General features: G+C 40.6%; 1 protein-coding gene across 1 annotated transcript; it reads left to right on the top strand.

The window, feature by feature from the left end:
* Positions 1-1,014: 1,014 nt before the first annotated feature.
* Positions 1,015-19,801, top strand: LOC139450347 (fibropellin-1-like). Its single transcript, XM_071232028.1, has 17 exons — positions 1,015-1,105; positions 2,528-3,796; positions 7,286-7,381; positions 8,929-9,042; positions 11,186-11,299; positions 14,336-14,446; positions 14,666-14,776; positions 15,001-15,111; positions 15,340-15,450; positions 15,679-15,789; positions 16,012-16,122; positions 16,351-16,461; positions 16,684-16,794; positions 17,008-17,118; positions 17,332-17,442; positions 17,665-17,775; positions 19,195-19,801. Exons 1-17 carry the CDS (start codon positions 1,015-1,017, stop codon positions 19,626-19,628), a joined length of 3,339 nt encoding a protein of 1,112 aa, XP_071088129.1. The 3' UTR covers positions 19,629-19,801.
* Positions 19,802-26,296: the final 6,495 nt, after the last annotated feature.

Below are 26,296 nucleotides of genomic sequence, written 5' to 3'. Positions count from 1 at the left end.
AGCGGTTTTTTATAGCCCAATAAGTGATGTCGCACGTGCATGTCATGTTGGTGTGTTTCGGCGCCAGGCCCTCACTTTGTTGTGTTTCTGCGATATTTCCATCTTTTCACCATATTCTGCAGTACATCATTCTTTCAACACAAATGCCACATAATTCTGGATTATGATAGTCCGAACAACCAGCTGCAACTTGAGAATAACTATTTCACATCCATCCATACATGTTCCAGTTGCCTTTGAATAAGTGTAACTGTATACTAAATTCGAATGGTAGTAGCGAGCTATTTTACACAGTCGGATGTGTGGAGAATCGTTCGCTTTTTTTTAAGTGTTGCATAGGGATATATTTCCTTTGGATTACAGACAGTGGAAATTTGGAAGGTTGTTGTGATCATATCTGGACACGAAGTTGATTATGGGTAAGAAAGAGAATAACCCATTTATCTTTCCCTCGGGAATTAATTCCAACGATAATAGCTAGCTATTTTATGCAATGCGATGTGCCGTGAAAAGGTCCCTTGTTTACAAACTGGTTCTACTGTTGGTGCGCGCCACAAGCCTAGCGCTGTTATCACAAATTTAGGTGGACAGGAGCCCAGTCAAACTTAAAACCATGAGCCTGATTTTTTATAAAGAAAAAACAACTTACAAAATGTAGTTTTTTTGGCAGACACATTCTTTTTTCTATAGTCTGAAGCATAATTATAAGTTTCAAGAATTTTCGGGGACAATTCATTTTTTCGATAAAATCCCAACCACCCACCCGGAAAATCAAATTTCGAACGTGGTTAGGAATAAGATCTAGAGACGATTTCCCTAAACCTGAAAGAGAATAAGCTGCTCGAAACTCGTAGTCACACGGATTTTATTTTTGTAAGTGAATGTTTCAAACTGTACTTTGGGGGAACCAGAACATATTCTCTCAGGACATGTCCATTGAACTTATATATGTTCTTATGAAACCAGAGGGGAAAGGGGTGAGGCCGGAGGGGCAAGGGGAAGGGGAGATGCGAAATGGGAGAGGGGAAAGGAGAGGGGATGCGGGGAGAGGGCAGAGGGGAGAGGGCAGAGGAGAAAGGGTACATTCGAAATGGCAGAGGGAAAGGTGAGAGACGGTAGGGCAGAGGAGAGAGGGGTGAGGTCAGAGGAGATAGGGGTGAGGTCAGAGGAGAGAGGGGTGAGGTCAGAGGCGAGAGGGGTGAGGGCAGAGGAGAGAGGGGTGTGGTCAGAGGAGAGAGGGGTGAGGTCAGCGGAGAGGAAGGGGGAAGGCGAAATGGCAGAGAGGAAAGTGGGTATTGAGAAAGACGAGGGGTCAGAGGGGATATGCCAGAAATAATACAATCTTCAAGATCATATTATTTATAACAAAACCCAAAGTAATGCAGAATGCAAGGGTAACATGAACCCGCGTATTGCCAATGTATGGCGATGATAAATGCGACCTCGATTGTTTAGAATCCCCACTGGCGCATGACTTGTACATACATACATTTGTGTATCGCCAAGAGAAGCATAAGCTATATTCTGCTCCTGATATGGGGTCATCATCTTTAATAATGCAAATTGCAGACATTTTACCAGTTAACAGGCATTTTGGAGGATGTTGTTTTTAATATAATTGAACATGACGTGGAATGACAGGAATGGTTTCCTTGCACAAGTGTAGCGTTTTATCTGTAGAGATTCGACATTCATGAACAGACACTGAGTCCATTCGTTTCCACCACAAAAATAGATTAACAACAATTGTTTTATGCGATATGTTTAGTGAGTGAGTGAGTATGATTTTACGCCGCCTTTAGAAATATTCCAGCAATATCACAGCGGGGGACAACAGAATTACAAAGAGCTCGGTTTGAAGTGTTCCGAAAGACTACTAAAATTTGATCATATTTACGTTTTGGAAGGTCTAGGGATTGCTTATTAGACTTCTTGGTCGATTAGTCCATTTTCTATCCTTTCGTTAAAGTATAAAACACAGGTTTTACCAGAAACAAGTAAGCTTCATGGACTTCATCAATAAATGTAATCTGTACACCCGTGAAGATCCGGGTTAGAATATATCTTCAGCAACCCATAGATGCTTGCCGTAAAGGCAACTATGCTTGTCGTTAGAGGGGACTAACAGGATCAGGTGGTCAGGCTCGCTGAAGTGGTTGATGCATGTCATCATTTCCCAGTTGCGTTGATCGATGCTCATTATGTCAATCACTGGATTGACCTATTCTACCCCGGATCTTCACGGGTTTTACGCATGGTGTACGTACTTGGGTGTGGTTGTGGATAGAATAAGCGACCGTAAAAGACCCCCCTGTTTGATGCATGTCATCGTATTCCAATTGCATGATCGATACTAATGATGTCAAACACTGGATTGTCTGGCCCAGGCTCGATTATTTACAGACCACCGTCATATAGCTGGAATATTGCTGAGTGCGGAGTTAAACAACAAACAAACAAACGAACAACACAAACAGACTCAATATGTATACTCCTTCAATCTGTCTTCATTCACATTTGTCTTCAGGTGCTTCAGCGATGCCAAAGGGACGACGATTCGTTGCAGCGTTCTTTGAACAACCATACCAAGCTAAAAGCTTTGCTGACATGTTCTTTGTGATTCTATCTGAGGTGAATACCACTGTTCACGTTGAGAGTGGATTCGGTATTTCGGAAGATTTACACATCCAAGGCATGGTAGAATACAAGTACAAAGTTAATGAAAGTTTTTATTACCAAGCCAACCTACAGGTGACTGACATGTCATTCTACTTTACATCCACTGAGGAAATAACCTTGTTCTGTTACCACGTACTTGTTAATGCAGGAGAAGGATACCTTGCCTTGCCGACTGAGACTTTATCCGCGGAATACATTGTAGTGACACACATTGATAATCTCACAACTGCTGACCCTGACCTTCCCTACACAAAGACCACACAGACTGCTTTCCTCATCATCGCTACGAAGGACAATACCCAGGTGAACATCAGTCTTAAGATACAAGGACCCCTCATGGCAGAGGGGTGTGGCAGTGGGACATTCTTCAATGGGGAGAGCAGAACATTTACACTCAACAAGTATCAGACAGTTGGTGCCTACTGTGCAGAGGATATTACAGGAACACTGATCACCAGTGACAAACCCGTGGCTGTGATTAGTGGGCATAACATGAAGTATACTCCTGGCGTTAAAGATGGCATGCAAGAAATGTTACTGCCCGTGAAATCATTTGGAAGAAGTTTTTACTTGCCAGAACCGCCATCTATTACTGGTGGGGCAATATACAGAGTTGTTGGATCAACAGCGTCGACCTCCGTACGCTCCCCGTCCGTCAGTGGCATATCTTTCTCCGTGGGTTCCCGGGAGTCGCATGACATAACTGTTGACAATACCACAGGTCCAGTGTACATTGAAGCCGACAAACCAGTTCTTGTTATGCAGATGACTATAACCACACCGTCACTGGCAATCGTTCCACCGACTAGTCTATACTCCAGCTCTTATGATATTGGAAAACCCGTTCTTCATCCGACATTTGACCTGAAGAAGGTGTATATAACAGTCATTGTTCCCACTGACAAGGTTCTCGGAATACGACCACAGATATTTCCCCAATTCAAAGTTATTAAAGGCAGCTGTTTCTCAGAGGCATCAGTGGAGTTGACATCACCAGGATTCTACCGCCTGACCCACGTAGATGATGTTCCATTTGGAGCTATGATGTACATGTTTCCGTTTGTAGACGCGTGTGTGTTTACCCATCCGGCCGGACTGAATCTGACAAATGATGTTGGTAAGTACAGTATCAATGTTCACAATAGCTACCTGTCCATTATCAAGTTATCATTTTAACCTGTCAGTTAACGTTGAAAACTAATAACAGCAAACACTGCTTGAACGTTGGGGATATTGAGAAATATACGTTTTCACATTAGGATCATATGTTGTATGAACCATATTGTAGGTTACAAAGTCAATTAACATCAGATTCTGCATTTTCTCACACACTGCTTTATTCTGTGATGTATCCAAACAGTCAATGTTCAACGTTTACCATACGAAGCAGGTTCAAGCTGAAACCATACAAACAACAAACTTACTTGCATGTCCCCATGTCCGAAACACAGCTAGCTTGTCACAATACAAACTCACTCCGTAATAATCCAAACAATACGGTCAATACGGTAATAACATGCACACGTCACAACACGGTGGTAACTCTCAAATAATTCTGGCTTTAAACGAACAATATATTAAATTACACCCCTTTCATAAATAAATATATCATGCATGCATATGCAATGTATTACTTACAAATTTCTTGGCAGAATCATAGCGTTGACAACAGCCGTACATAAGGTTATCACTCACAGCGATGCACACTTTCAAATTTCACGCCACCCCGCATGCTTTTTCTCTCATACCATCCACCCACAGTTATCACCCCTGTCCAAGCAAAGCCATTCAACCGCATACCGCTAAATAAAGAACAGTGACTTTCTGTCATCTACACATACATCACAATGATTGTGAAGTAGTGTTTGTTTTTTTGTTTGCTGTTTGCGCCGAACTCAGCAGTACTCCAGTAATATGACTGTGGTATGGACATAATCGAGCCTGGGCCACACAATCCAGTGACTGACATCATGAGCATCGGTTAACGCATATGGGGCACGATTACATCCTATCAATCAAGTATCAAAGCCTGACCACCCGATCCATTTAGTGGCAAACATTTTGTGGCAAACACGTGGGGATAACCATCTTGGTTCCTCACTCTGCAGCCCCTTCAATTCCAAGGGACCATATTGGTTTCGATAAAACTTCCTTTTCAACTGTGAATATTGAGATTTCAAACACTTAGTTTAAATTCAGCATCATAACTATCATCACCCCAATCATCTTAGCTTTAACATCTTCAGTTTCATATTTTATACAGTGCTACGGATTGGGAAATATGGTTATATTAGTAAATGGGGTCACCGTCACCGGTGCTTCGCGAGCTATTTCTGCCTAGTGTAACTTGAAGCAACAGTGCAGATTTTCATTCTATTTGAGACACTGACTGATATAAAATATTCAAATCTAAAATATGGAAAGACAGCTATGATAGTTCATATTAATGTGGCACACGTTTTACGTTCATAGGCAGGAAGTTCGTGATCAACACGTGAGCCAAAAGTAACCGGCAGCGAGGTCGGATATAGAATTTCTGAAAGGGAGGGGTCCAAAATATCAAAATGTATTACATTTTGCTTTCAAAAGAGTGAGTGAGTTGGGTTTAACGTCGCTTGTAACAGTATTCCAGTTATATCACGGCGTGTCAGCTTAATGTGGGAGGAAAGCCCGAAGTGATCATGCATGTCTCAGACGTTTACCACTTCGGTGAAACACACGAGCACGGGTCTGGTGCTGACAAACCTAGAAACATAATCGGGGCGAACCGGGATTCGAACCCACAATCATAGGTTTCTGGCGTGCCCAAGGGACACAACTCTGCACAGCTAAACGCGGCGCCTTAGACGATCATTGAATACATTTGGTGCCAATGACAACGTTGATTGAAATAACGTGTTCGTAGTCTTGGGTGATAACAAGTTAGTATAATCTTGTTAATTATTAAGAAATAATAATGATGTCCAATATCGAGCAATGTCACTTTGTGTAAGATCGTGTAGACTGTTTTATTTCATATCGATATATTCCTAACTGTCATTCTTATTATAACATAATCTATGAAACAGTCTGCGAATGAACAAATCACGACCACTTCCGTCAATTTTGTTTTGACTTAGAAGAACACTGACAATTTCAGCGGGATTTTGTATCAGTACATCTCAATGAATGCATAACTTGACAGAAATGTCATAATCTCTCATCGGCTGGCTACGGCACTGCTCTTTGAGTAAATGTCGGCTCATTGGTTGTAAACATAAGTGTGTATTTTTTCTTAATCTGATTATTTATCAAATGTTTATAAGTATATTTCTGCGTTTATATTAGTAACGTTGTATTTATTCTATGTTATGACATAGTTGCAATTAACAGCACAGATACGGAGAAAACCAGTAGTTTGGGAAACATTTCCTTTGGACCATGTAGACGATAATATTGTTGAACATACGTAAGAAGGGGTTGATGCTGTACGTCCATAAAACACGAAAATCATTTGGACTTAAATTTTGCTCTACTCAGTTTTGTACACACGCAGTCAAGGTTACACACAACCAAATGTTTTCCCATAGAGTTCTATAGTAACGTTATAATTTTTTTTTAAATAACTAAGCATTCAACAGCTATTACCTGTACGTGTGTGCACAGTTTGGCCTTAGAGCAGCAATAAAAAAATAAAAAATGACTAGCTTAGCCAGCTCCTTTTCCGAGTACCGGAAGCTAAACACACCACCCCCAGTTTCGCACCAAATGTCACCTACTTGAAAATAGCTGTGGTCACATTCAGCATAAGTCATCATGTTGAAAAAGACAGTACTAAATATAGAAAAACATGGTCAGTTTTAATAACTGGATGGATGTACATTTGAAAGACATAAAAATCTTACAGAATATTCTCCAATCACAGCCTGCAGATATCTCTCGATCTGCACTGAAGGCTACGAAAACCGCACTGTCCCTACGAAAACCGCACTGTCCAAACTGGTACTGATTTGGTGTAGTAGAACCTCAAGAGTCACCGAGTCTGATGATTAATATTAAGTCGCCTCGTATGACAAGCATGGGCTGCTGGGGACCTTTCTGTTGTGCCTACTTGAATCCTGACTGAAACATAATGTACATGTCTTCACTACTATAATGAGACGGACGAGTTCATACCAAGGATCATTTTTAATCGTGAGGAAACTGTTGCTAACCCATGATTAGATAGCATTATGATTTTTGTTTATATGCGTATTCAGCAATGTTACACATAAAATGTACATTATCAAGACTGGACCGGACAATCCATGCAGTTACTTATATAAGCACACATCGGTTGCATGGGCTGTATTTGATATATATTTGTATCAGGATCTGTAAGACAGACTACCTGTGCCAAAACAGTCTACTGTATACATACATGTATACCTATTTTCTAGGCCTTTTTCTATTGATTATCATAATCTTTATTAAGTTAAGATAACGAATAATGTCACGATCATGATCTGTATATCTAAGGTTTGTCGTCATATACAAACAAGGTAATTCAAAGTAAGTTTTATGTTCTTGGAAAGTGTGGACTTGATTTTGTGTGTTGCGTTCCATGGTTTTCTTGGTTATGTTCCAGAAAAGACAGCATGTCCTGCATCAATGGTGTGTTCAGACGGAACTCCGTATCCATGCGCGTGTTCATCGGGATACTTTGAATACCAGTGTTACAATAGTAAGTAAGAGAGTGAGGCGGTGATTATTGATTAACATTAGCAGTCTTATAGCCATGGTTTCCAATGTAGCGCCCAGCACCATCACACGGCTACGGGATCGGTTTCAACAGCATGGGTCAACACGTGATCGGCCAAGGTCGGGACGACCAAGTGTAATAACCCCCCCCCCCCCCCCCAAAGATCGCTACATCCGACTGCGCCACCTACGTGAAAGGACGACCACAGCCACCTCAACCGCATCCCAATTACCCGCAGAATCTCCGACCAGACCGTACGAAACCGTTTCAGAGCAGCAGGTCTACGAGCAAGATGTTCTGTTCGACGCGTCATATTGAGTCTACAACATCGTCAACAGCGACTGCATGGGTGTCGTAAACACAGGGTATGGCCTCAACTGCGATGGAGAGATGTCTGGTTCAGCGACGAATCAAGATTTCTCCTCCGTCGAGGGGATGGAAGAGCACGGGTCTACAGACATTGGGAAGAACGTTACGCCGGAAACTAAGTACAGGAAGTGGACAGGTTTGGAGGGGGTAGCTTTATGTTGTTGGCGTCTATCTCTCATCATGGCACGACAGGTTTGGGCCATATCCAGGGCAATCGTACGACTCAATGATATATCAACGAAATTCTACCACACGTCCTCCCAATTGCAGCCAACTGCAACAGTGTATTCCAGCAGGACAACGCTCGACCGCATACAGGACGGATCACAAGAGCCCGTCTTCACACCAACAATGTTGATGTTCGCCCCTTGCGTCCAGATCTCCCCGGATTTGAACCCGATAGAGCACCTGTGGGATGAATTGAATAGACGGCTACGCCGACGTCAACCACAACCCCAGACGTTGCAGCAGTTGGCTTTTGCGTTGCAGGCCGAGTGGGCTACCATTCCCCAGGATGTGATTTGCATACTCATCTCTTCCATGGGCAGGAGATGTCAGGCCCATATCGATTTCAACGGGGGACATACGCGTTATTGATGGTCGCTGACCTTCACCCTGTAATTTTCCTATGTACCGATAACTGAGATGACTACAATTAAGTGTTCTCTCCACGACATTTTGGCTCAATACCTTGTGCGGTTCCTCGTATAAATGTATTTTCCTACCTCACACAAATCTGGCTTTGCGTTTCTTTTTATGAAGAGTTTATTACGTCACAGCTTCAATGTCAACAGGCAATATAGTTCCTATTGAAACGTGTTTTGTGACACAAAGACATGGTATGATGTAATAGTATGCTTAACTGACTCGTTCGCCGATAGACAAGGGCTTTGGGCAGAATGTGGATTTCATAGAAAAGAGTAAAGATAAAATATATATGTCAGATCGGATAGCCAAGTAACTTGGCTCAGATAAGGTGGGACACTAAAACCTGCGGAAGTGCATCCTTCAGGATGCTTTATTTGTACATGCATACTAGTATACATATTATATCGTCGGTATTGTAATTAAACATAACACGTCAACGTTAGAAACTAAGTGTTGCATTAAAGTTGAGAATAAAAGAACTTGCATGTGTAATTGATTTGTGTCTATTTAAGCTTCAGGCGGCTGCGCCGTGGAGCCCTGTCGGTACTCCAGTGGCTGTACTGATCTGAAGAACCTCTACCAATGTGGCTGTGTCAATGGAACGGGAGGAGCTTTCTGTGAGACCGGTAAAGTTTCAGATAACATGGCATCATCGTGTCTGAGATGACAATTATCACGGGATGACTTGGTCTGGGATAACAGTTATCACGGGATGACTTGGTCTGGGATAACAGTTATCATGGGATATCTTCGTCTGAGATAACAATTATCATGGGATGACTTGGTCTGGGATAACAGTTATCACGGGATGACTTGGTCTGGGATAACAGTTATCACGGGATGACTTGGTCTGGGATAACAGTTATCACGGGATGACTTGGTCTGGGATAACAGTTATCACGGGATGACTTGGTCTGGGATAACAGTTATCACGGAATGACTTGGTCTGGGATAACAGTTTTCACGGGATGACTTGGTCTGGGATAACAGTTATCATGGGATATCTTCTTCTGAGATAACAGTTATCACGGGATGACTTGGTCTGGGATAACAGTTATCACGATGACGTGGTCTCGGATAACAGTTATCACGGGATGACTTGGTCTGGGATAACAGTTATCATGGGATGACTTGGTCTGGGATAACAGTTATCACGGAATGACTTGGTCTGGGATAACAGTTATCACGGAATGACTTGGTCTGGGATAACAGTTATCACGGGATGACTTGGTCTGGGATAACAGTTATCACGGAATGACTTGGTCTCGGATAACAGTTATCACTGGATGACTTGGTCTGGGATAACAGTTATCATGGGATATCTTCTTCTGAGATAACAGTTATCACGGGATGACTTGGTCTGGGATAACAGTTATCACGATGACGTGGTCTCGGATAACAGTTATCACGGGATGACTTGGTCTGGGATAACAGTTATCATGGGATATCTTCGTCTGAGATAACACTTATCATGGGATATCTTCGTCTGAGATTACAGTTATCACGATGACTTGGACATTTATGTAAATATGATATATATGATACATATATATATCCGACAGGTAACGGCTTGCACAATATAAATATGATGCACATGTCCGATGGGTAACGACGTAACAACTTGTACAATATATACGAGGGGCGTTCAATAAGTTTTGCAACTTCAATATAAGACCAAGTCGCAGAATATCTTTTGCACTTTTATTTGTCAATATAATCTCCATTCACCTCAATCCACTTCAAGCTTTTATACCACTTTTATAGAAATCCGCCCTCTAACCACGCCTCTGTGGCAGCCTTTATGTCCTCGTCATCCTGGAAGTGCCTTTCACAAAGGGCAGATTTCATTTGCCGGAACAGGAAATAGTCACTTGGGGCTAAGTCTGGGCTGTAGGGTGGGTTATTTAACTGTGCAAAAGATATTCTGCGACTTGGTCTTATATTGGAGTTGCAAAACATATTGAACGCCCCTCGTATGTTCATTGTGATCGGGTCTGAAATAACAGCTTCTACGAGATCTGGCCCTTTTCGGGACCTGCAGATATACATATCCTTCTTGAGCACACACGCTAATATAAATAGTGTACGAGCTGTTGTGTTGTGTATACAATGGAGTTGCTCTAAATCCTGATGACGCGACTAAAGGAATCGATGCGAGTTTCGATCGTCTTCGCATTTTAGAAAAAAACGGGTACTGGGAATGAGATGATCAGCTTCTGCTTGTGAACAGAATGGAATGTATGCAATGTATGCAGAATGTATAACTTAAACTCAATAGAAGGATTCATATTGAGCTTCTGCTCTGATTGGCTGGCTGAATGTAGGTTTTAAAGAAAGTCCTGCTTCAGTGTACATGTGTGCCAGCCTATAATGCGCTGTCGAGATGAACCTGTAGACATTCGCTGATTTAGAGATTACAATATGGGAGCTGGCACTAAGAATCCAGTTAACCCCCTCTTACACCAGCATACAGCCACTATCTCCTGTTTTATGAGTTTGTTTTCAGTCATCAATGACTTGATAGTTTCCTGCAATAGTCGATCTGTGGACACCTAACAGCTTCGGTCTTATCACATAATTTGAGAGTCGCCTGTCACTGGTATAACTGGTAGCTTAAGAAAACGACTCTTATATACAGAAGCAAGAATGTTTTGATCCAGTAATATTCACTTTTTCTATTCGACTTCATACACGTACATGTATATCATGAACAACACGAAAATACCGATTACAAGGTTTTTAGATATATTGATGTTTGCTTTCTTGCAGACATCATAGATAGTTGCGCCAACAACAGCTGTGCAAACGGCAGCTGCGTCGATCAGCTGGAGTCGTACAGCTGCAACTGTACTGCTGGATACAGTGGCAGCCTCTGCGAGATAGGTAAGTGTTGCTAGAATACATTCATCCTGCAAGTGATTGATGAAGTAAAAGATGTCTGGCCTCTGACATTGCCTCCTCAAGAGCACCCGCACTGTCTTTGTACACAAAATGTACTGATATCACCCTCAAAGGTGGTTGATGTAACGTAACATAATTGTCCCCACCCCCCTAAAAAGGTATGTAATTTCTTCTTTTACCTCATTCCATGACTTTCTCTCTGTGTGTCTCTCTCTCTGTGTCTGTGTCAGTCTTTCTTTGTGTCAGTCTCTCTCTGTCTGTCCCTCTCGCTTTGCAGCTCTCTGTCTCTGTGTGTATCTCTGTGTGTCTCTCTGTCTGTCTCTGTGTGTATCTCTGTGTGTCTCTCTGTCTGTCTCTGTGTGTATCTCTGTGTCTCTCTGTGTGTCTGTCTCCGTGTGTATCTGTGTCTCTCTCTGTCTGTCTCTGTGTGAATCTCTGTGTGCCTCTCTCTGTACATGTCTCGGGGTGGATCTCTGTGTGTCGCTCCGTCTGTCTCTGTGTGTATATCTGTGTCTCTCTCTGTGTCTGTCTCCGTGTGTATCTGTGTCTCTCTCTGTCTGTTGTCTGTCCCTGTGTGTATCTCTGTGTCTCTCTCTGTCTCTGTGTGTGTCTTTCTCTGTCTGTCCCACTCTCTGTGTCTCTATCTGTCTGTCTCCGTGTGTATCTGTGTCTCTCTCTGTCTGGCTCTGTGTGTATCTCTGTGTCTCTCTATGTCTGTCTCTCTGTGTGTCTGTCTCTGTCTGTCCCACTCTCTGTGTATCTCTCTGTCTCTGTGTGTATCTCTGTGTTTCCGTGTGTCTCTCTCTTTCTCTCTCTGTCTCTCTCTCTCTCTCTCTCTCTCTCTCTCTCTGTCTGTCTCTCATTCACACTATTGCTGGTAACCAATTACGTCTAATTAGCAAGTTAAAACTAAAATGGATTATACAAAACATTTGGAATTTTTTTCTGGACATGATTAATCCAGGGGGTAATAACCAAGAGCAAATGGCACACACTGTCTGGTTACAATGAAAAGCAATCATCAATGCCACCGATTCTGACTGACTTATTCGAGGGAAGTACAAATGACTATTAAAACTTTAGACCATCTCACACTTATGCACTGGTGTTTTGTTGACTTCCTTGGCAACAGTGAAAGTAAATAATCCATTAAAATTGCTTCCTTTACCATACCAATTTTCTACAATGTCTATCAAACAATTACCTTTACGTATGATAATGATAACCACTGTTTTATAACAGAAATAATGGTGAAAGTGGCGTTCTTCCCTTGCTCCATTTCACCAGATATAGGGATGCTATTGGAAGATGTCCATTTAATCAGATATTGGGATGCTATTGGAAGATGTCCATTTGATCAGATATACGGATGCTATTGGAAGATGTCCATTTGATCAGATATAGGGATGCTGTTGGAAGATGTCCATTTCATCAGATTATAGGGATGCTATTGGAAGAAGTCCATTTCATCAGATAAATGGATGCTATTGGAAGATGTTCGTTTCAGAATATACACATATAACTGCTACAAATGTTCAGTTCGGTTTTTAAAGCCCTGATGTAAAGCCTATTATTAATGATAGAGATGCTTTTGGTCGCAAAGTATGACCGTGCCTCGCTGTGGAGTAATGATCGGTTTATTTCAGATGTCAGGTATTCATGTAGTCATGGCCCTGAAACAATTATAACAGTGTAGTAACAGCCACAAATCATATGTATCAATATCACATGTAGTATCACATCACAAAAAATGTACGGGATTTATGGCATCGTAAAATAACTATACATAACAATTGTCCGACAAATATATAAATTTGTCACATCAAGGGAGGTAATAAACACTCATGACATAAGCTGTGAGATAATATCACGCCAAGGGATGTAATTCACCACCAAATAACATGTTTTGCCCACATAATCACAATGAAAACAGTATTTACACATATACTTAACACCGGCATCACCCAACAAGTAACGTACCATACATGTTGTAACATAAAGATCAAATCTATTTATCCATGATAATAAACCTTACGTATTTGTGGACTTGAGCCATATGAAAACACATGATGACTTACAATAAAGGCAGACCATGGATTGCCTGCAATTTACAAACACCATCATTGAACATTGTGACAGTGCACTCATCATGACGTAGGATGTTCTCTCACACAATTCAAACAAAACCATTGCATATATATGCTCATAGCCAACTGACAAAAGCTAACGTTAATAATTATTTAACTCTGACTTTAATCAGAACTTTTATTGCAATTGCCTACATTACCAAATGAACTTTAGCTTTAACGTAATCGATCAACAATAATTTAGATACTTTTTCAATATTACCATATGTAACAAGTTACCGAAGAACATTATTGTTTAAGAAACAACAGATTTTGTGATCATACAAAAGAACTAAAAAACATGAACATAATTTAGTGTTGAAGTATTTTTCTGACCTGTTTTATCGTGCTGTCACATAACGTGTTGTTGCCTGCTGTGCTGTGCTGTGACTTAGGTGGTTAGATTTGATGCAGGGGGACTATCTTAGTTTTGAAACTAGCCATGAGTAGATAGTAAATATGGTCAGGTGATAAACAAGTTTTATCCTAGTTTCAGAATGAGACAATACTCTTGATCAAGCATCACACTTTACGACGGCATTCCCTTTCAGATAAATGAAATTCATATGAAATAACAGACAAATATAACCAACTACCAATATAATTCATTTTGACATGTGCTAAATACCACAAACCTTAGAATACTGCAACCGACCTTCAGTATTTAAGGAGCCTTTTTATTACCTATATTTACAATAAATGTAAAGTAGATATAAACAAACAAACCAAACTAAGATATAAAAATGACATGAAGAAGTGGATGCTACTCTGAAAGAACTCAACTTCTAAAGCTACGGAGTTTAATGTTTGGTTCTCTGCGGCTAGTTACTGTGAAACATTAATTGTTATGTTATGTTATGTTTTGGTTAATTCTTTATGTATCTGTTTGTAGACATAGACGAGTGCGCAACAACCCCATGTGTGCACGGTACATGTGTCGAACACGTCAACAACTACACCTGTGACTGTGAACCTGGGTATACAGACAAGAACTGCAACACAGGTAAGAAGGCCTTCCCTATCTCACACAGGTTTTATTTATGTCAGTATTATAACCTCATTAGCCCGAACCCCATTAGGTCGGACACCATGCTTTCCAGGCGATTACGACTTTTGGCGACTGAAAATACACAAGGAAAAATACTTAGTAACGATAATTCGTTTCTTCGGATAGTTATGTATTTAGACAGTTTTGGTTAATTCTTTATGTAACTGTTTGTAGATATTGACGAGTGTGCAACAAACCCATGTGTGCACGGTACATGTGTCGAACACGTCAACAACTACACCTGTGACTGTGAACCTGGGTATACAGACAAGAACTGCAACACAGGTGAGAAGGCCTTCCCTGTCTGACACAGGTTTTAGTTTTAGTATTATAACCTCATTAGCCCGAATCCCATTAGGTCGGACACCATGCTTTCCAGGCGATTACGACTTTTGGCGACTGAAAATACACAAGGAAAAATACTTAGTAACGATAATTCGTTTGTTCGGGTAATCAATAAATTATGTATTTGGACAGTTTTGGTTAATTCTTTATGTAACTGTTTTTAGATATCGACGAGTGTGCAACAAACCCATGTGTGCACGGTACATGTGTCGACCACGTCAACAACTACACCTGTGACTGTGAACCTGGGTATACAGACAAGAACTGCAACACAGGTGAGAAGGCCTTCCCTATCTCACACAGGTTTTATTTATTTCATTATTATAACCTCATTAGCCCGAACCCCATTAGGTCGGACACCATGCTTTCCAGGCGATTACGACTTTTGGCGACTGAAAATACACAAGGAAAAATACTTAGTAACGATAATTCGTTTGTTCGGATCATTAATAAAATTATGTATTTGGACAGTTTTGGTTAATTCTTTATGTAACTGTTTGTAGATATCGACGAGTGTGCAACAAACCCATGTGTGCACGGTACATGTGTCGACCACGTCAACAACTACACATGTGACTGTGAACCTGGGTATACAGACAAGAACTGCAACACAGGTGAGAAGGCCTTCCCTGTCTCATACAGGTTTTATTTATTTCATTATTATAACCTCATTAGCCCGAACCCCATTAGGTTGGACACCATGCTTTCCAGGCGATTACGACTTTTGGCGACTGAAAATACACAAGGAAAAATACTTAGTAACGATAATTCGTTTGTTCGGGTAATCAATAAAATTATGTATTTGGACAGTTTTGGTTAATTCTTTATGTAACTGTTTGTAGATATTGACGAGTGTGCAACAAACCCATGTGTGCACGGTACATGTGTCGAACACGTCAACAACTACACCTGTGACTGTGAACCTGGGTATACAGGCTGGAACTGCAACACAGGTGAGAAGGCCTTCCCTATCTCAAACAGGTTTTAATTATTTCATTATTATAACCTCATTAGCCCGAACCCCATTAGGTTGGACACCATGCTTTCCAGGCGATTACGACTGTTGGCGACTGAAAATACACAAGGAAAAATACTTAGTAACGATAATTCGTTTGTTCGGATCATTAATCTGTATTTGGACAGTTTTGGTTAATTCTTTATGTAACTGTTTGTAGATATTGACGAGTGTGCAACAAACCCATGTGTGCACGGTACATGTGTCGAACACGTCAACAACTACACATGTGACTGTGAACCTGGGTATACAGACAAGAACTGCAACACAGGTGAGAAGGCCTTCCCTATCTCACACAGGTTTTATTTATTTCAGTATTATAACCTCATTAGCCCGAACCCCATTAGGTTGGACACCATGCTTTCCAGGCGATTACGCCTTTTGGCGACTGAAAATACACAAGGAAAAATACTTAGTAACGATAATTCGTTTGTTCGGGTAATCAATAAAATTATGTATTTGGACAGTTTTGGTTAATTCTTTATGTAACTGTTTGTAGATATCGACGAGTGTGCAACAAACCCATGTGTGCACGGTACATGTGTCGACCACGTCAACAACTACACCTGTGACTGTGAACCTGGGTATACAGGCTGGAACTGCAACACAGGTGAGAAGGCCTTCCCTATCTCACACAGGTTTTAATTATTTCATTATTATAACCTCATTAGCCCGAACCCCACTAGGTTGGACACCATGCTTTCCAGGTGATTACGCCTTTTTGCGACTGAAAATACACAAAGAAAAATACTTAGTAACGATAATTCGTTTGTTCGGATCATTAATCTGTATTTGGACAGTTTTGGTTAATTCTTTATGTAACTGTTTGTAGATATTGACGAGTGTGCAACAAACCCATGTGTGCACGGTACATGTGTCGAACACGTCAACAACTACACATGTGACTGTGAACCTGGGTATACAGACAAGAACTGCAACACAGGTGAGAAGGCCTTCCCTATCTCACACAGGTTTTATTTATTTCAGTATTATAACCTCATTAGGTCGGACACCATGCTTTCCAGGCGATTACGACTTTTTGCGACTGAAAATACACAAGGAAAAATACTTAGTAACGATAATTCGTTTGTTCGGGTAATCAATAAAATTATGTATTTGGACAGTTTTGGTTAATTCTTTATGTAACTGTTTGTAGATATCGACGAGTGTGCAACAGACCCATGTGTGCACGGTACATGTTACGACCACGTCAACAACTACACCTGTGACTGTGAACCTGGGTATACAGACAAGAACTGCAAAACAGGTGAGAAGGCCTTCCCTATCTCACACAGGTTTTATTTATTTCAGTATTATAACCTCATTAGGTCGGACACCATGCTTTCCAGGCGATTACGACTTTTGGCGACTGAAAATACACAAGGAAAAATACTTAGTAACGATAATTCGTTTGTTCGGGTAATCAATAAAATTATGTATTTGGACAGTTTTGGTTAATTCTTTATGTAACTGTTTATAGATATTGACGAGTGTGCAACAAACCCATGTGTGCACGGTACATGTGTCGACCACGTCAACAACTACACATGTGACTGTGAACCTGGGTATACAGACAAGAACTGCAACACAGGTGAGAAGGCCTTCCCTATCTCACACAGGTTTTATTTATTTCATTATTATAACCTCATTAGCCCGAACCCCATTAGGTTGGACACCATGCTTTCCAGGTGATTACGCCTTTTGGCGACTGAAGATACACAAGGAAAAATACTTAGTAACGATAATTCGTTTGTTCGGATCATTAATATGTATTTGGACAGTTTTGGTTAATTCTTTATGTAACTGTTTGTAGATATTGACGAGTGTGCAACAAACCCATGTGTGCACGGTACATGTTACGACCACGTCAACAACTACACCTGTGACTGTGAACCTGGGTATACAGGCTGGAACTGCAACACAGGTCAGAAATATGTCCCTATATCTCACAACCTTTTGTATTCATAATCAGTGTAACGCCGATATGTAGTATTAAGTTTGGAAACCAGGAAAGTACATGTACATATCATTGTGCTCATTATGATAGTATATCATTGTTTAATATTCCTGAAGTTTACTTCTTCATATCTGTTCAGATGAGACAAACCCTGCAATAAGTTCAGTGTTAATATAACGTCAGTTCATATAAAAGACCGCAGAGTAACCCGTCGCGATTATCCGCCGGAACAGATTCCATTGGGCGTAAAATTCAATATATAGCTGTGAAAAGTATATGAATGGATCGCTGAAAATCAGTGCTGACACCAGGTGTTTGCAAAAAGGATAAGCATACCCTGCGCTACCCATAGCACACGCCACTCACACAATTTGCATAAAAATTACGTGTTTCTTACCTGAAGCCACACCAAATGCAGTGCCACGGCGGTCTGTAAACAACCCAAATCATCAATTGATGGACCAGAATGTGACACGTTAGCGCATTTACTTAAACCTCTATTATCTGCACTTGACCTATGTCAGTATAACCATCATTAAGTGTCACATGTCAATTAATGATAGACAATTTTATTTATAACTCACTTGTAAATATGTCTATGCTTTAATAGTAGGTCAGCGACATTTAAGACCCGTGTCTTGTGTTGCTCATAATAGCTGCTTAATGTGCTAACCATCAATGTTTAAATTGTAAGAATTTTTAGATCTTGTGGATTAAATTAGACAAGGTGACCAAAAGGAAATTGAAAGTCGTCCCGAGTTCTGGCTCTTTTTCTGCTGCAGTGCAAAGGTCGAACATCTACGATGATGTATATTGAACACCATACTTATACTTGAACACATATGAAATCTCTATCTGAACGTCCTCTCTTTATCATTATTTCATTTTCATCGATGTCAACAACTCAACTTTCATCTCAAGTCGACCATGAAACTTCTTTGACATAGGCATACATTAGCACATTCACGTCACTTGATTGTGGGTTCGAATCCCGGTACTTCCCGATTATGTTTCTAGATTTGCCAGCACAAGACAATTGGCTTTCATCAAAGTGGTGAACGACTAAGACCTATATCACTGACACGCTGTGATATAACCTCCCGTAACCTCTCTGTTATCCAGTTCTTGACCCCTGCGCGACTAATCCCTGTCAGAACAACGGGATCTGTACTCAGACACAAGCTGCTTTTACCTGTTCTTGTCCGGCTGGTATTAAAGAGGACAACCGTGAGATAGATAAGTGACGTTAAAGGTGTACAGGTGCCGAAAAAAACAAAACGATGGCAATTCAGAGGAACTGAAAGTCAGGCCGTTTTGGTGACATCTGGAAGCATGTTTTGGGTATAAGAATTGTAACAATAATCGTTCCTCATTTATCTATTTCAGACATCGACGACTGTGCCTCCAGTCCATGTAAAAACAACGGGACTTGCGCTGATCGTGTCAACGCTTTTGAATGCCTTTGTCCGGCTAACTACAGTGGACTCCTTTGTCAGTTTGTACTTGCTTGTGGGTGCCCTTGCCTTTTCAAGGGTAACATGACAGATGAAGAACTGGCTGCAAAAATTGCATGGCTGCGGTCGAGTTTACTCCTCGACAAGTCGATTCTGACCAGCACAATACGAAAAAAGACGAGTGCACCGGATACACGCAAATCTTCAACAGGGATTGGATTAATCGGCATAGTTTGCATTGGTGCAGCATTTGGATTTTTCCTATTCGTTGATTGTTTTAACTTTGTTAAGTTTATTTCAACAAAAAAGGACCCGAAACGCAAAATAATACAGATGACGAAAATAATCAGGAAGAAAGATCGGTAACATCATGGTAATTTAAGTTCTCAAACCAGGGCATCTGTATATTACCACCTACTTCACTACCTATTTCCTTCCATGCCCCTTCCCTCGCCAATTGTTCTTTGTAGAGTTGCTACTTCTCCTCCTCAACACTTTATCCACTGGCCGTGGCTTTACTTTATATAACACTGTCGGAAACCAAACATGGACTCTGCTTATGGACTCAAAGATTATGAAATGGCTTTGTCGCTTTTCTATAGACTTGTAGTCCCAGTGATTACTTTTATGTAAACTGTAGCTTCCTCTCACCATTTAGAATTGGCTTGGAATGCACATTGACATTATCTGCCTCAGATAACAAATAATTATGCTGTGGTGATATGGAAAAAAGGTTAGATACAGTGGTGACTAATGCATATATATTACATCAAGTGTTAGTGATTATTAAGGTAGCTATAGGCCTGGAACTTTCTGTTTGAAAGTTGTAATACTTAGGGCATATGTTTTTCCAAACTGGAAGTACGTTTAAATTTGTTCTTAAGATATTTAGAGGGATATAAATATCTATTTCAAAGTTATACTGCATTGGGCATGCTTTCTGGAACCAATGGAAGCTACTTTGATATTAAGGTAGGCGAGATGAACTTTCCCTGCAAAGAAGTGCTGCATTAGGCATGCTTTCTAAAACCAATGGATGCAACTTTGATATTAAGGTAGGCGAGATGAACTTTCCCTTCAAAGATGTGCTGCACTGGGCCTGTGTTCCCATACCGAAAGAGGTGTCATTAAATCTTTCACTTAGGGTAGCTAGAGGCATAGGCTTTATATTAGTCTTCAGCATCCAAAGCTTGTCGTAAGAGGCGACTAACGGGATCGGGTAGTCAGGCTCGCTAACTTGGTTGATGCATTTCATCGTATCCTGTAGATCGATGCTCATGATGTCAATCACTCGATGGTCTGGAGCAGTCTCGATTATTTACAGACCACCGGCTAAACCTGGAATATTGCTGAGTGTAGCGTAAATCGAAGCATAGAAATGAGTTTTACTGACTGATACATATGGGATGAACAATTAATATATTTGATATACATGTAGATAGTATCGGAGAGGTCAATTATAATCAAGTCAGTTAGTCAAGTATGGTTAGCCGTGCATGTTTCTAGGGGAAACAGCTAGTTTATCAGGTGTTGACCATTAACGTTTTCAGTGCATGCAGAAATAGAGAGAAAATGGTATGAATCGTGCAGGCATGTCCGACAGTAACTGGGCAACAGCGAGATTCAGAAGTTGGACATGTGAACAAACTTGTTTGCCATCAATTTTGAATCATGGACGAATGAGTACTGTTTATCGTGCTTCATTATGTAATTTGTCACTTTAAGATTTGCTTTAAGATTTAATTAGTCAAATTTGAAGATTGTTATATATTCAGAAATGTTGTCCATTATGTGCAATAATTATTGATTTGATCTAACGTTTAAACCACAATAATATATGAAAACAAAAACTCTTTCTAGTTATTTGACGTGGGGCATATCTGTTTTGCTCTGATATAAAATCTATAATTTTGTTTTCCTTTTACACGTTTTGTAAATCTAAAGAATGGAGAAATGGATTGAAATTATTCGTCAGTATAATTTACGAGTTTATTAACTTATGATATTAATCAAAATGGAACAAAAAGGCTGGAGTGCAGGTAAAAAAACAAAACAATACTTAATTGTATTACATATACATCAGATGTCAGATAATTTAATCAGTTTCACTTTTCATTTTATAAAGTCATATCACTGACCATTACCATAAAGATCGGTATGTTGTGATACCCGATGTTTGCAAGTAGCTCTTAATTATTCGTCTCTCTTTAACATGCATTTATTATAGTATTTTCAAATGATGTGTATTGTATTTTATGTTTTTATATGTTTTCATCATAGATATAAACCAAATATTTCTTTCTAAGCTTGATTTAATGTAACAAATTAATTAACCTACAAACTCGACATGTGGCCTTTAATATAATATGTTTCTTAAAAAACTAATTACTCAGCGGTTTTGCTCACGTTATGTATGTACAAAACATATGTCAAATAAAGTTGTGCTTCAAAGGATTGTTTGTTTGTTGTTAAACTCCGCACTCAGCAATATTCCAGCTATATGACGGCGGTCTGTAAATAATCAAGTCTGGACCAGACAATCCAGTGATTGACATCATGACCATCGATCCACGCAATTGGGATTCGATGACATGCATCAACCAAGTCAGCGAGTCTGACCACCCGATCCCGTTAGTCGCCTCTCACGACAAGCATAGTTGCCTTTTAAGGCAAGCATGGGTTGCTGAAGACCTATTCTACCCCGGAAGACCTTTTGCTTTTCGTTGACGTCTGTACATGTTCGGCATTAACACGGTGCAAACAGTTAGTACGTACAACGCATGTACATTTAGTTGTACTAACTGAAGTTCACACTGTGGCGAATTGCATACAGCTCGGATCTCGCGATATCTCTGACTTTAGCTGGGCGAAATTGGGAAAATTGCGATTCAGTTCATCATTACCGCCGGAATATTGGCTGCTGGTTTAATATTCTGACACACATATTTGTGTTAGTTGTGCGATAATTGTGGTCGTGCAGCCATTGGCCTACATGTACCTCTTACTTTGCATTTTAACGTTGATGTTTCGTATTGAAATATGGGCCTGATGTGTAAAATTGATTGACGATATGAGACTGGTTTGTAATAGATGTTGTGCAAGAATCTGTTTTGTTGAAACGACTAACACAAAAATACAACATGACACAGTACGTATACAACGGAAGATAACTAAGTAATATTGATGCTGGTAACAATCACAATCTATCTTATACAATTAAATCCATTTGTTAACATCTCTACATTGACTTATAACATGCATACTGCAACCCCAAGTTTTCCCTGTTTCACAGTATAGAAAAGTAGAAAAGGTTAAAAAAATGAATGTTACGTTATTTCGATACAACAAAATATCCTTTCTTTTAATAATAATAATAATGATGATGATAATAATAATAATAATAATAATAATAATAAGCCAAACCCTCTTTGCTGCATTATTTATTTTAATCTGTTAATGATAATAATCAAAATTATAGATCCCACAACCCTCACTCTTCCCTCAATCGCTTATATTCACCAACTTTATGGGAGGGCGTGGTTTGATTTACGTTGGGGCTCTTCATGGTAGAATTATTTTGTGCACTTTTGCACACATTTATTTGTCTGATGACCCTCTTGTGAAGCATGTCAAGACTCATGATGAAAACAAGTTTTCCTAAACGCGCAAAGGATGTGGGACATAATCTCAATGTCAGTGTTGATTTTGTTGATGGTTCTGTACTGATGGACGTTAGAGAAATGAGTGTCAACCAAGCGAAGTGCCATATCAAGTCGGCCCAGACTCCTTTTTCAAGGAGAGGCTATCTGAACGACCACTGCATTAAGTGGCTTGGTCTGGGCAGCGCTTCCTGGGAGAAGTCCCATTCGCTGTCTGGGCTGCGTGTAGAGGGGACGTGGTCCCTGAGGTGATAGTGAGCCTAACCAGGCTGTCTGTCAACCAAACCCTGTTTGCTGCATTTTTTAAATTTTAATCTGAACATTAAACATTGTGTTTCATTTCACTTGATTTCCCGTAACATGTTATTAAAAAGTCCAAATCTAATACGGCGCCAGGGTTTTATCTGCATTAATAATGTGCCAGATTCCATTCACCAAGCGGATGCGCATTGCGCTACACTATAATTACCCCAGACAATAGATCAGTGTGCACTCCATTTTAATTCTCCGCTCCCTGAGGAGTATACAACCCAAGCTGCCTGTGAGGCCCTAAAAGGTAAACAACCACATTACCATCTCATCCTACCGGGTACCCATTTACTGTTCGGTTCAGCCCCCATTACACAGGGCTGCAACCTTTGTGCCACCTTCGAGCGATCAAAAACTGTCCAGGACGCTCAATGGTCGCCTGAACCCAGAAAATCATGTATCTATGTAACTGCTCCAGCAGTTGTTCAGCAGTAACTGCTCGAGTTGGTCAACGTCTGCAACCACAATGAAACACTGCAGGTACAAGCCCTCTAGTTATAGGCAGGCTGAGGAGGCACTACAGGTAGCTCAAAGGAGGCAGAAAAGAGGCAGAAGCATTACCATGGTGTCTCAAGTGTTGCCGTGGTCGCCGAATGGATGCACGGCGATCGCCATACTCATCGTTCAATGCACGCCAAAAGGAGGCAACAACGGCAATGCTTGGGCCTCCTTCTGCCTCCTTTGAACCACCTTTGAGCAACCAACCTCATCGGCGACCTTTGTGCGACTGTTTTGAACATGGTCAAAACTTCACGGCGACCATGGCGTCCATGGCGATGTCTGAACCTCATGTGTGCCACCTTGGAACGACCTAGGCAACCATTCTGCCTCCTTTGAGCCTCCAACGACGACCTGGCAAATTGTATGGTCGTACAAAGGTCGCCATCCTGTGTAAAGGCCCCATTTAGCAGGGGCCCATGCCAAACAAATTGCATATATATAATTCTAAACCGCAACAACGTGAAATACTCTAACCTGATTGGACAATCAATAAAATTAGATTGGGTCTGATTTTATAAACGCTTCACCGCGCATTTGTGCAACACGTTCGCAACTACTTACGTTTAGTTTAACCACCAACATGGCTGATGTCAACACAACACAGGAGACGTGGTGGATTTCGGAATTTTTGAAGTCGACAATTTTTGCCGATGTATATGATCCGGACTTGGCAGAATTTAGTGAGGATGAGTTTAACACACTCATCGCCAACTAAAACAGTTCAGGTGAATTTGGCCCAGAAACTTCAGCATAATTAACATCGTGAAAATAATTACGATGGTACGCTGGATTATCGCGGTAGTTAACATGTATCTTTTTCTTTGTTCAACTTTTTTGACATATCAATTAGGATTGATCGATGCTGTTTTTCTTTACCGAGCTGGGTGAACCAGAGACCAGGCGGGCAACTCTATATAATATTTAGTGCATAATTCTGCATAATTAGTGGTCATATGACCCGGGTAGGGTCAAGGGACTTCGTCCAAACAAATGGGTTCTGTTCTACTCAATTTCGAATTGAGGTTGGGGTAATTCCACTGCATTCCAGAAAAAAACTATCACAAAAAAGTTAATGAGTTGCCGTGACATACCCCAACGATTCCTGTATTCGATTAAGCGGTGAAATATCGTGCTTAGATTTGCATAAGTAAACAGTCACAGGGTGTGTGGATAACGAGATTTACCGATACCGCGATAACAGAGAGCCTAACCATAAATCGAACGAAAATGTCGTCAGCTTAAATGCGTAGGCCTATGTTATGAACACATCTCTTTTTCAAATATAGTTGTAATATTTCATTACAAGGTAACAAACATACATAATCATTTTTCAGCTCATTCATTATCCGAAATCGGGGCGGTCGCGTAGCCTCGTGGTTAAAGATTTCGCTCGTCACGCCGAAGACCCGGGTTCGATACCCGACATGGGTACAATGTGTGAAGCCCATTTCTGGTGTCCCCCGCCGTGATATTGCTAGAATATTGCTAAAAGCGCTGTAAAACCATACTCACTCGCTATTATCCGAAATCACAGAAAGTTCCATCCCAGAGTATGAACAACCTATATCTGCACCAACAATGTCGATGAAGGAAGAAACAACATTAATCGGCGTTGATAGAAATATGAAAAATAAACTGGTTAGTGCGACTACAATTGATAAAAAAAAGATAAACGTCTGGAATTACTGAAAAAACGAAAACAAGTTATTAACATGATCATCCAAATATTGTTTACAATTTCGCAAAGAGGCCTGTCATTAACCAGCTGAATAAATAGCCTAGGGTCTAGATATATAATATTTTTTAATTTATCTCGTGAAACAAAATTTTCTCCAAAACAAAATAATAACTTATTCCCACAGACACAAGAAATACAAAAGAAACTACTTCTGGGGGAAGTCGGGGCCGTATCGCAACAATAGACGAGGCTGACCTCGAATCTATTTTCCTGGATGGCCGACCAAAATTAACCCAACTGACAACACACAGGGGAATTATGAAAAATAAAACACTTGATCAAACCTTTGTTTCGAAAACACAATTATATGAATTTTTTCCTCCACGTTTATCCGAAAGTCTCCCTATCATATAAGCTTCTATTTTTAGAATAACTATTTTTAACCTAGACAAAACGTATAACAGTGTCGAAGGTGTGACACCAAATCTTCTATAGGAAGTGAGTGAGTGGGGTGGGTTTAACACAGCTTTTAACAGTATTCCAGTTATATCGCGGCGTGTCAGCTTAATGTGGAAGGAAAGCCCGAAGTGATGCAGGTCTCAGACGTTTACCAATTCGGTGAATCCCACGAGCACGGGTATGGTGCTGACAAACATAGAAACATAATCGGGGCGAACCGGGATTCGAACCTACGATCATAGGTTTCTGGCATGCCCAAGGGACGCAACTCTGCACAGCGAATCGCGGCGCCTTAGACGACTGGGTCCCCGTGCTCCCTTGTGAATAGAGACGTAGCTATAGATCGATGACTATATATAACATGACAAACATACAAATCTGGTTTTATCACTGATTTTCAGTGATTCATTTGTTAAATTTTCACCACT

Source organism: Haliotis cracherodii, unplaced genomic scaffold (genome assembly GCF_022045235.1).
Source record: "Haliotis cracherodii isolate W230 unplaced genomic scaffold, xgHalCrac1.p SCAF_8, whole genome shotgun sequence".
Taxonomy (NCBI): Eukaryota; Metazoa; Mollusca; class Gastropoda; order Lepetellida; family Haliotidae; genus Haliotis; species Haliotis cracherodii.
This window is presented reverse-complemented; position numbering and strand designations above follow the sequence as displayed.

Coding starts and splice junctions, on each gene's coding strand:
- LOC139450347 (XM_071232028.1), top strand. CDS start 1,015: ATGGGAGAGGGGAAAGGAGAGGGGATGCGGGGAGAGGGCAGAGGGGAG. Junction 14,777..15,000: donor AGACAAGAACTGCAACACAG/GTGAGAAGGCCT, acceptor AACTGTTTTTAG/ATATCGACGAGTGTGCAACA. Junction 15,112..15,339: donor AGACAAGAACTGCAACACAG/GTGAGAAGGCCT, acceptor AACTGTTTGTAG/ATATCGACGAGTGTGCAACA.